General features: G+C 42.1%; 1 protein-coding gene across 2 annotated transcripts in view; it reads right to left on the minus strand.

Annotated features, from left to right (window-relative positions):
- atp10d (ATPase phospholipid transporting 10D) overlaps nt 1-12,447 on the minus strand; it is a 42,690-nt gene that overhangs the window by 12,427 nt on the left and 17,816 nt on the right. For both annotated transcript variants that reach the window (XM_049596235.1, XM_049596236.1), the window contains 10 exons: nt 12,157-12,361; nt 11,980-12,065; nt 11,776-11,882; nt 9,441-9,572; nt 9,120-9,232; nt 7,030-7,282; nt 5,182-5,399; nt 3,792-3,983; nt 520-1,210; nt 295-407 (listed from right to left, as the gene is read on the minus strand). In XM_049596235.1, coding sequence (XP_049452192.1) covers nt 295-407; nt 520-1,210; nt 3,792-3,983; nt 5,182-5,399; nt 7,030-7,282; nt 9,120-9,232; nt 9,441-9,572; nt 11,776-11,882; nt 11,980-12,065; nt 12,157-12,361 — 2,110 coding nt within the window. The remainder of the gene's footprint in view (nt 1-294; nt 408-519; nt 1,211-3,791; nt 3,984-5,181; nt 5,400-7,029; nt 7,283-9,119; nt 9,233-9,440; nt 9,573-11,775; nt 11,883-11,979; nt 12,066-12,156; nt 12,362-12,447) is intronic.

The raw sequence follows: 12,447 nt of genomic DNA on the forward strand, positions 1-12,447 counted from the left end.
AGTTTTCCCACCTATCAGCCAAAAAGCTATTAGAATATATTGGAGAGCATACCCACTTCTTCCTCTGTAACCTACCCATCTACATAACAGTACCCCCACCTCATCAACTACCACTACACCACTGGGCAAGGGTTGGGATTTAGCCTGTACTTGTCAGTGTTTCACACTCAAATGAAACAGTTGAAGTGCGATTGCTTCGATGAGCTTTACTTGTGTTTGGAGCCACAGGGCTTCATGATAGTAAAAGATGTGTGATGTACAAAGCTACTGTATTTCAGCTTCCTGAAGCGTTACCTTTTTAGCGATGCAGAGTGTGCGGAGGCCTTCTCTGGCGTAGCTGTCCAAATGTTTTTGGGTTTGCTCTCTGATGTGACTGTAGATTTCCTGAGCTTGCTCTGCACCTGAGCCTGACAGAATGAAAATAATAAAGACAAACAGTGCTTTAGATCAGCCAGGCAAAGACAAAATTCTTCAGAGGTGTCTTTGTATTTTTTCGTCCATATTCCTTCTGTGAAGTACCTTTAGGTGTCTCAGTCAGATCCATGATGGCAGAGTCAGCACCCTTGGTATAAACTACCACCTGTCCTGTGAGTGGGTGGCGGACCACCACTGACATCTTCTTCCTGTTAGAGTCAAAGGGCAGGATGTGAAGGAGCTGGACAGCGAGAGAGCCAAGTCCTGGCAGATCCACCAGCAGGCTCTCTGCAGAACGTCCCCTCAGGGTGCAGCGGTACGCCTGGGCTGCATGGACCAGAGCTGCCTCATCCGGACTCTCCGCCTCGTACAGAAGTTCGTCGTCAGTGTCGCTCTCACTGTCCACTTCTCTTATAATGTCCTCCACATCCTGCCTGGACCCGCCAGGGTTTGCCTTTGTATCCTTGATATCGTCCATTGTCTCCCTGTCCTCTGTCTGTCCAGCATCTCCTCCTTCCACTCCAGAAGGTAACTCCATTTTACGCCTCAGGTTGGAGTTTTCCATGTTGCTTTCCTGGCCTGCTTCTGAGCCCTCTGTGGTGCTGTTAGTGGGCGTGGAGAAGGTTAAGGAGCCGGTCTTCCCCCGGGCAAACAGCCTGCTGGTGAAGCTGCGAGGGCTGCCTTTGATCAGGGGAGGAGACAGGGTGGAGAGGGCTGAGAAAGGAGAGAAGCTGAGGCGCTGGAACATCAGCTTGATGTCCTCCAGGGACTTGAGAGGTGTTCGTGCCTCAGGCACCTGCAGGAAAGAGAAAACAGAACATGGGATCAGCTTTTATCAGCAAGTCATTGCTTTTAATTGGAATATTGTGCTAGTTTTAAGCGATTTTCAATGACGTGTCATCTTGTTTCTTGTCTCATCTCAAACATGTGATCAAGGGTGAAAAAAAGTTGGTCAAGACAGACATTTCTGTTTAGGACTTTACTGTATATAAAAAAGACAAACTGCCCAAAATGCATGTGTCTCAGTTGTCAATGTCACTGGCTGTAAGAGGCATTGCTCACTGCACCAGCTGCTTGCTACTGGCTGGACTATGGACCGAAAAGGGAGACAGGCCCTTCCTTTGAACACAGGCGGCTTTTGTTGGAATGTTATTGATTGGTGGATTACTATAAGGCTTGTGATGCATTCATGTCACGTTACCACTAACTGTTTCAGGTCCCCCACCTGACAGACCAAAAATCACAGAGTAAGGGTATTGTAAGTGTAATGCCAGTTTCTCTGGTCTAGTTTTAGATGAGGACCCTTGATGCATGTCAGCTAATCTCTATCACCATAAAGAAATCATACTTACTCCAAACCACAAATTCATCCCCCAAAATAGGTAATGAAATATAATTAAGAAGTAAACAAAAAACACAAAGAAGGAGAATGTACAATGATATTGTAGCAATGGCCCACATTTCCCACCAGATTGTACTAACAAACTGCTGAAGTTTGCTGTTTTATGTTCCAATTCAAACATTACTTCTTGTTAGTGTTTGTAATGTGTTTGTTGAGAGCACGGCACTTCATGTTGGTAATTGTCATTATTGGTTTACAGATTGAACCATTAGTGAGGGGGCTGCTGCATTTCTTGACGCTAGTTGCATTTCAGCTTGGGATGCTACCATTGTGAAATTCTGCACTAATACAGATACTGATGCTTACTGATCATATAATTTACCTTCACCCAAAGCTCATTTTTACTGAATAGAGCTGAACGCATCGTAACGTAAGTCAGTGCAACCTCTGTCAGGTGTTAGGTGTGGCCACCGTCTGCTAACGTTAATTAACTGTCCTGCTGATGGTAGTCTCGCTCATCAGACCTTTCTCAAGAAAAGAAAGGTCTGACTCTCACTTTAAGATTGGAGAAAAAAACGCCCTGGCTGCTTGTATTTCTTTCAACCAATCACAATCGTTCTGGGTGGTGCCACAGCAACGGTGCGCTTGCAAAAATGCTGCCGGGGGGGGAGGGAGGTTTTGGTGTAACATGCCCACAAAAATATCGCCTACAGGATGCGAACCATGGCAGAAAAATGGCTACATCCCCGCAAGATCAAACACCGCAAAAGTTAGTAAAGGATGTGTTGAAAACAGTTGAAAACTGCTACACAACCGGAGGTGGTAGGGCGGGACTTCAGCTGGTGGCTCGTTCCGCCCAATGAGAGGCTGATCTATGCAGCAAACTTCCGCCCACTCAGACTATGCTGATGTCAACATGGATTTTTTTGCTCACAGCAGCATTGTCAGGGAAACAAAAGGGTGCATCCTCTGACGCATTGATAGTGAAAACTGTGTCCTTTTGTCCTGACAGTGTGCCGGGGAATTTCTCTGTTCATCCCAAACTTGTTTTCTAGGGATGCACGATATTGGATTGTTTGCTGATATCTGATATGCTGATATGTAAAAACTCATTTGTCCGATAACCGATACCAATATCGATATATCCACTTTTTCCTCATCTAATTTTAGTGATCATCAAGTCTCTTCTCTAGTGGAATTAACATCATATTATGCATGTATACTCTTATCATGATGGCCCACCAGCAGATGGAGACATGAAATAAAATGCTTTTCAGTGTATGTAATATTCATTCACTGTGTAAAATTAGAAAAAGCATGTTGGCCGATTCTGATTCGACATTATCGTGCATCCCTTTTCTACTGTCCCCAGGATGACAGGACACTGTTTGTCTGGAGCACTGCCTTTAAGCCTGCACAAAACTTTTTTATTTAATTTGCCAACACGCCAGTGACGGTCATCAAAGCAAATATTAGCTGATTCTGGTATTCAGCGTTTAAGTTGGTGCATTCCTCATTTTAGGACTACATTTTTAAGGTCTTTTGCACGATCCTATTTACATCTAAAGCATCAATTACATCTTCATTCTCTCCAAAAGAAAGTTCTACCAACCTTCAACCTATCATTGGTTGCAACTGAACAGTAAGAAAATGAATAAGCCACACTGTTTAAAATAACTAAATAGGTGACCTCCTGCTCAGCAATGAACTCCTCATAATCATCTTAAGGACACTTTGAACTAGAATATTTACAGACTGATACAGACTGCTGTTAAACCAACTTCATAGTCCTCTTTAAGATACATAAACTACACATGAAGCTTAATTTGAACATGCCACCAGCCCTTACACTCAGTAAATCGTGAACGGAAAGCAAATCAAACCCAGTGACTCAATTCAAACAATATCAACAGAAAACCCATAAAAAAGTACACATATAGCCTTCATCTTGAAACAAATAATCTTTATGATGAAAATATTGTTCTGGAGAAACAAGTCTTTGTTGTGACATGCTTCCCAGATGTCATCTACTCACCACGTGTCGAGGCTGGCTGGGTGAGGAGACCACCACGCTATTGCAGATGGCCAGAGCAAGGAAGAAGTCAGTGATGTAGGTGAGCTCCAGGCTGGATGAAGTCCCAGAGGAGCCGTCACTCAGAGCCAGCACAGGAGAGCAGAGCCAGTTCAACTTCCTCACCAGCTCGGGGTCCGGCATCACTTCCCTCGCCTGGACAGAAAGACACAGAAGCAGCAGGAGCTTATCCATCATGGCTGGAGCATGAACACATTGTGGATTTCAGAAAAATATCCCAGAAAAAGTACCCAAAATAAACCCAGGGAAAAATAAAATTTGATTTATTAGGTTAGGGGTAGGGGCGAGATCTGATTTCTGATCCGCTGTGTGTATTTTACATTGACAGGTTACTATAGTCTGTGTAAACACATTATTTATTGCATAATCTGATTTCTTACAGCAACCTGCTTTCCTGTGTGAAGTGCAAAGGGCAATACATCCTGACTTTTAGTCACTAGCGTGGCTCAAGCTCCAAAAACACTGGGTCCTACATTTCCCACAATGCAAGACACAATGTTTGACTCCCTGTTTCATGAACAGCCACATTTTCCAATCTCCATATCTCAGATATAGGATGAGATAACCCTGATGACATTATCAACAATAGCTTTGGCTGAGAAATAACTATCACTGGTCCACTTACTAATTATAAAATTGATGGAGTGACCCTTTAACTGCTAACCATTAACATCTGCTCCCTATGTGGATATAAACGACTCATTCTTAGTTAACGAAAACAAAACAATTCTTATTTTCAGATGATTATACACTAAAGAAAACATTAATTATATTTTATTCAATTTCTGCCAGTCTATCCCCCTAAATCCTACACACTGGACCTTTAAAGCTAAACCAAATGCTATCAATGATTACATTTAAAAGAACCACACCCAGTGTGTCTGCATGTTTTAATTCAACAAATCCCATACAGTGTACATTCAAGCCATCATTTGTGAGGGAGTTGTTGTGTTTTCTGATTAATGAACCAGATGTGATGAAGACAGTTCAGACTATGTTATAAAAAAGTGGGGAAATTATTAATTTAATCTAATTTTACACCAGAGTGTATTCTCTTAAATCAGACTTTCAAGTCATTTTTGTCTTGTTCATCTCGTGACTTTCATTATTTTTTTAATATCAAGAATACGCCTCAATACATTCCCAGTACTTATTCACAACAAATACTTCCCAGGCAGTCACTGATTATCATTTATTTGACTACAGTGTGAAAATCAGCAGCAACAGATTCTCAGTTGTAGATATGAACCAAACAGGTGAGTAAACAAATACTGTGTCTGTGGTGTGTGTGTGTGTGTGTGTGTGTGTGTGTGTGTGTGTGTGTGAGTCTGACCACGCGGCTGCAGAAGGCACTGGTCCTGGGCTGCATGTGACTGGACAGATGTTCTTCCTCCTCCTCCGACTCAGCGGTGAGTGTGTGCAGAGACACTGAGCTGTGTTTGCAGCTGAGAGAGCGACAGCTTAGAGATTTACCGCTGCAGCCCGACTTCAGAGTCACAGAGCGACCGGCTGCCTCACTTTTCTCTGCCTCGTACACCTCCAGCCTCCGACCTGACACACAGTAACATACACACAGAGCCTTTTACAGTACAGGGCAGAAGAGTGTTAGAATCAGTTACTTACAATCCAACTATTAGATTAGGCTGAGAATACATCTTACTTCACTGTCACTGCACACAGTACCAGTACAACTTAATTTGATGTTAGTGTGAGTTTTTAACTAGCACTTTTAATATAGTTTTACAGCACCAGCTGGCATTTATAAATGCTGATGCAAATAGCAGATGGCATTTGTGAACGTAACTCTATGCGCCTGCACATGTGTGCTGATGGGGAATGCGCTAGGACCCCTGCTGCTGACTACTGATTACTCCTTGGTCCCTATAGCTGCAATGTCAGTGTGCATCTGTTTATGCTGGTGACATGTGAGGAAATGAAGTTGGGTTTTCCCCCCAACTTTATAAAAAAAACTAGAATTGCACCATGGTTGTATGCCTCAGTGCACCAGTCAAGTTTCTCTTTCTCTTATGACGTTGAGTAATGGTCAGAGAAGTGTTTTGCAGAACATTATGATGCCACAGTGAAGATGACCTTTGACCTTTTGGATACAAAATGTCATCACCTTATTATTTTATACTATTAGACATCTATGTGAAAGTGTGTCATGAGTAGCATATACATTTGGCCAAAAGCATGTTTTGTGAGGTCACACTGACCTTGACCTTTGACCACAAAATTCTAATCAGTTTATTCTTCAGTCCAAGTGGAGGTTTGTGTCAAATTTAAAGAAATTCCATTAAGGCATTCTTGTGATATCGCATTCACGACCATGAGACAGACAAGACGATCTTGACCTTTGACCACCAAAATCTAATGAGTTCATTATTGAGTCCAAGTAGATATTTGTGGATGTGAAGTGGACATTTGTGCCAAATTTGAAGAAACTGAAGCTGTTCTTGAGATATTGCATTCACAAGAATGAGATGGATGCAAGGTCACAATGACCTTGACCTTTGATCTATGATCATCAAAAACTACTCAGTTTATGGTTGAGTCAAAGTGGACATTTGTGCCAAATTCAAAGAGATTCCCTTGAGGCGTTCTTGAGATATTGTGTTTACAAGCATGGGACAGACAAACAGACAACCATAGAACATGGCTTCGCCGGCGTGGAGGCATAAAATGAGAAGCTGCTGCCTGCCTATTTCATGTACGGAGATTTGCAATTAAAATTCATGCATTTTGCCAGTCTCTGTGCTAGAACTCTTGCACCAGGGCAACCCAATAATTTTTCACTTTTACATACTGACATTTCCAATCAAATATGCAGAGTAATGCTACTTTGTAGACTCTGGCTGCTTTTAAAGAGAGCAGCTTTGCAACATCAGCGCACACTAATGTCGACAAAACAGTCGAGTCAAGTAAACAAAAAACTGACTGGGTTTATTTAAACTTATTCATTAAAATATGCCCGCACCAGCCAGTATCTCCTGCCTGCACACATTGCAGTGATAAAAGCCAACACAGCCTGTCTTTCTGGCCGCCCACCACCCAAATTTGTTTCTATTATAAAAAAACTCTCATTGTTCCTGCTGGAACTCCCCACTACTGTGAAAGTGTGTTCCTAAAAATGGTAAAAGAAAGACGGAGCATTCTAGGGTGTCACAGTATTGTTTCTTACCATTTTCCTCATGAGGATATTCAACTCCAAAGATACTGCAGCGGCGGAACACCATCTTGTTCTCTGTCAGAGTTCCTGTCTTATCAGAGAACAGGTACTGGATCTGACCCAGGTCTTCAGTGATGTTAAGGGCCCGACACTGAATCCTGGAGTCCAGCTGCTTGTTGTAGAGGGCTAAGTCATTGTTGATGAAGTAAATCTGGCCCAGTTTCACAATCTCAATGGACACGTACAGAGAAATGGGGATCAGCACCTGTTGGACAAAAACTGATTACATGCATGTTGCATTCAGGGATAAGATAACAACCTACTTGGAATTAACAGGTATAGCAAAGGTTCTATGTAAGCACACAAGTTTTATGGAACCTAGATATCCAAAAGATAACCTGTGCCAAACTGATTCAAACTGAACAACACAGCCCACTCATTCATTTCAGTGAGACCACAGTGGTGATGCAGTGGAGACGCCTGCACAGGACAGGTGAACCCAGTGCCACTGAAAGAGAGAGTTACGACACTCCCGCCGACTTCTGTTGTAGTAGGAAACAATTGACATCACGCCTGTTGTGGAGCAACCATCAGTCCCACACTATGGACAGTTTCATCAGTGAGCCTCATTTACTGTCAGTGTTTCCCAAGAGCACTCAGTGGTAAGTTGATGAAATAACTGAATCTTTTTGACATTTTAATGCATTAGCTGACCTCTCATGAATCTTTTATGTTGCCAGCTTTAGTTCTTGTTTATCATGAGATAATAGCTGCTGTAGTTAAAGTCTAATCGCGTCCTTAACCAGATGTTAGTTGACCCACATCTACCTCAAACTAACTGCAACTATTGGCATTCATTGGAATACAGACTTAATCTTTGGTTACATTTATTGTCAAGGTTAGCCACACTATTGTGCATCTGAATAATGTTACAAGGATTGGCAGATTGCTAAACTCAGCTCCAGATTAAAGGCCACATCACATGAAGTCAGTATTTTTCATGCGAAGTTGTCATACATTTAAACAAAACACGACCTCATGTTGTGTCAATCATATTTCCACAGTAACTTTAAAACTTTCGTCCCTCATTCAAATGTTCAGAACACGTTGAAATGTGGCGTAACCTGAGAGAGACATACATCTGCAACTAAAGAGAAGAACAGGGCACACTCTACCATGTCACACCTCAGACTACCTTCATCATGTCAAATACTATTATTCAGATGGATAATGATGACAAGGAGCAGGATGTGGACTGACTGCACATGGACAGACAGAGTGACAGTTTGGAGACAGAGAGGAAAGACAGCTCAGTCTCTTTAGCCACAGTGACAAATACAAGACACGGGCAGTGAACGACGACAGCCAGCTGAGAGATGCAAGGGAGCAAAAGTGTGAACAATAAAATGCATTGGAGTCAGTGTGCAAGGTTTCTGTGTGTAGCTTTTTTCTCATATTACGTTTTTTTTTTTTTTTTTTTTAAATGCGTACATAAATTTGACTTGGTGAAGAAAGGCCTTAACTTTTTACACTGGTTGTACTAGTATGCCTAACTTTGTAATTCAGATACACCAGCAGATAATTTAAGTGCACCCATAATTTTTCACCGCACCTTTTAGTGCAATAATGTTTTTTAAGTCTTAACATTTTTTGTCAGTCTCTTACAAATTTGTATTTTCTTAAAAAGGGCTGAAACAGCACACAGAAGTCACAGTTTGGTTTTTATCCCAATTTAGAAATCAGTTTGGTGCAAGTTCGATACAGCAGAAAATAGTAGTGCAAGTGTCAAAGACAGACAAAATCCTCCTGCTGGAGACTGAGGTGACATTTTTCTGTATAAGAGATGACATGTAAAAGCACGGGAGGCTGACTTTCTGTTGATGTTGTTGTTTACATTTCCACCAAAAATGTCACTGATTTCAAAGATTAGTTGGATGACTCCTCTGTAATGAGTAGTCATACTTAAAAACTTCAGAATTCTAATAACTGCATGAACCTAAATTCTGCATCTATATCTATTTTCTATTTATTTTCAAATGGCTTCGGTTATGCTGAGAAAAAAAAGTAAAGTTACTATTGGTTATAAATGGTTAACTGTGTACCTGCAACACAATGATCATTGTCCAGAAGACATAGAATCCAGCTAGGGCAGGAGATGTCTCCTTATCAACCAGAAAGATAGGATCTTTGAGGTTCTTCAGCCAGAGGCCGTGACCTGAAACACACCAAGACACCAGAGCAGCTCATTACTATCAAACATCAAAGGTTAAATCTGGACATGGTTCAACTGTGAGCCTCTGGGGCATTCATTGGCTTTTGTCACTGTCCTCCTGGGGACTGGTCTTAATAGAAATATTGCTACTGCAGTAATCCTGATGCTGTTCACAGCTGTGCTGTGAAGTGAGAGTGGAGTTGGTACACACCTATAGCAGCTGTCAGGCACATGATGATAAGCAGCAGCACACACCACAGGATGTCTGTGTTCAGACGCTTCTCCAGCTGGCTGCGCTTATACCTTGGCCCGCTGTTGTTCATCATGGCTTTAGTCTCATGACCTGAATCACACAGTCAGAGAAAAACACACCACAGCCATGTTCACTTATACAGACCAATATCATTAGGAGAAACATCAGCAAAACTGAACTTTAGTAGGAGCTTCACTTTAGTTTATAGTTTCATCACTTTCATAGTCATATCCTTGAGTCCATGGGCAGATTAAAAAACAATGCGCCCCCAGGCACAGATATGCAAAAGGTCCCATCCGCCTCTCTCACACAGAAGCAAGACACACAAGCCCCTTTCACACTGCCTAATCAAGGCGGGAGCTTCACCTCGCCTTTAAAAGATACAATCACAGAATGGGGGGACAAAGTAGCCTCGCCTTTAAACTGGCATTGAAGATATAAACAGCACTATAACGACCTCTGTATAAACAGGACAGCTGGCAGGACATGGACATGGGCATCACGGGTGTGACGGTTTAATGACTTGTTATGTGTGCAACCCACTGTAGTAGATTTAAAAGTAGCTCTTAACAGTTAGCAGCTAACTCAAAGAAGAAGAACAGTGGCTGAAAATTTCCGCCAGTTGGGAAAACAATAAGGTCTGGGAGCCCCTTACCCTCTGAGCAGAGGACGAGATCAGCCGCCATATAACAGGGATTGTAAACGATTATTGCCATCTTAATAGCACTGTTATTGTTATTGCGCTGCTAACACGTATGTTATGTCACACTAGAGCCGATGGTGTTGTGTTACATGTCACACCCGTCACGCCTCTTTTGTTTTTGCGATGCCAGCACACCATCTGAAATCACACACTGGAGCAGAATGATGCTGCCGTTGTTTGGTTTTGTAAATGTAAAGGCAGCATAGAGAAGGGACTTTGTAGCAGCTCTACAGCACAATCTTTGTATAAAAAGGGCTACAGACTTTGTATAGATGACTGCATACAAGAATCTTGCAACAGTGCTTTGAAACGGGCGAGATGAACCAATGAGTGCAACTTTAAGTCCTTCCAAGTTTACAGAGCTACATACACGCTCGCTTCCCAAACTCTATATGCACCCTTGGTATAGACAATAAAAACATGTTCTGTGAGTGGAAAGCAGAGACATTTTCACTTTTCTGCTGAATGTACACATAAATATACTGGAAGTAGGCCGAGAGTAGCTTTGTAAAAGCTTTGTAAGATACAGTGATGAGTTAGGGGCCTAGGATTGCAATGAAAATCTGGGATGGGTTTGTTGTCTTCATCTCTCTGTAGTTGTTACACATCTCTCTGTGGTTTTGTGTCTCTTTGTGTAGTAATTGTGTGTCTCTTTGTTGTTGTTTTGTGTCTCTGAGGTAATTTTGTGTCTCTATAGCCCCATTTTTACTAAGCAGTACGGTATGGGAGCGGATCAGTTCAGTTCGGTATGCTTTTTTTTCTCCGTTTCCAATATGATGTTGTGGATGGTACCAATGTTCTGATCCTTACCTTCCCCATTTTTGGTCACCACTCTGTTGGGGTCCCTAGCACACAGATCTGGTACTAAAAGGTGGAGCTAAAACACTGCAGTCTGTGATTGGTCAATAGCGGACGGTCACTCTGCTCAGGGCTGAGTTGTGGCTGGTTTTGAGGCAGAAGCCACTGTTGATTTTGTGGAAAATTCAATTAATGAATGAAAGGATGTTTTGCTGCAAGAGCATTCCATTAGTTTTTATGTGACATACACAAGCATTTTTATATATATATATATATATATATATATATATATATATATATATATATTCATTTTGACCAGGTTATGTGAACGACATATATTCTAATACTAAATCAGAGGGAAAAAAAGCATTGTGGAGTGTCGTGTGGGCTCCGGCAACATTTTATGTCTCTTTGTAATTGTTTTGTGTCTCTTTGAGGTCATGTTCTGTCTCTTTGTGTTGTTTGTGGTTGTGCTGTGTCTTTTTGTTTGTTTTGCCCCTTTATGTAGTTACTTTGTGTCTCTTTAAAGTTCCTTGGCATTTGCAGGTGGAGGCTTGGGGGGTCCTGATGCTTTGGGCCCCTGGCGTCTGTGCATGGTAGGCTTGTTCAAATTCTTTTCAATGGTGCTCAAAAACTTAACAGAATGCTTTCACACCTAACCCATCTGGTTAATCTCTGCTTCTAGTGTGTTCACACATTTGTTTCAGTTCATTTAGGTATGAAAACTGGCAAAAATCAACTTCTGGTACAAACCAAACAACCACACAAACTAACCCTAGCATGTGCTCTTACCAGCATAGACCACAATGCCCACCACGGTCTCAGTGTTGCGGATGGTGCAGCTCCTCAACAGGAGGTTGCCATTGTGGAGGCCAACACGAACCCCACTGGGGTGCTCCCTGTGGTACAACATGCACGCACAAATTATGATATCACTTCTGAATTGATGACAGACCATAGTTGTGTTGGATCACTGTAAGATGAAGAGGAACTCACATGTAACCTCTGAACCTGCTGAGGTCATTGTTGGGATTCTCACACTCAATACGACTATGGAAGTTCTCGAGGTTAAACTCTACTCCCTTAAAAACGCACACAAACACACATATTAAATCAAACGTATGGATAGGAAGACATGGGATGTCTTCTTCTTTAACTCCACGTTCTACTTACTTGCAGTGGGAGGTCTGAAACCACCTGTCTCTGTTTCAGGTTGGTCTCTCCATCCAAGTTTGCGGTTTCGATATAACAAACCCCACGAGGGTCAGAGGAATACAGCAGCAGCATGTCAGCTGGGATGATTTCATTACAGGACAGACGGACAAAGTCTCCAACTCGCACATCCTTCCAGCACTGGTCAATGTAGGTTTTCTGCTTGCTATGGGACAATATAAGACACAGGAGAGAGAAGAAAATGTCTCAAGCAAATGAGTTGACAGTATGAATCAACACAATGACATGACA

Source organism: Epinephelus fuscoguttatus, linkage group LG14 (genome assembly GCF_011397635.1).
Source record: "Epinephelus fuscoguttatus linkage group LG14, E.fuscoguttatus.final_Chr_v1".
NCBI lineage: Eukaryota > Metazoa > Chordata > Actinopteri > Perciformes > Serranidae > Epinephelus > Epinephelus fuscoguttatus.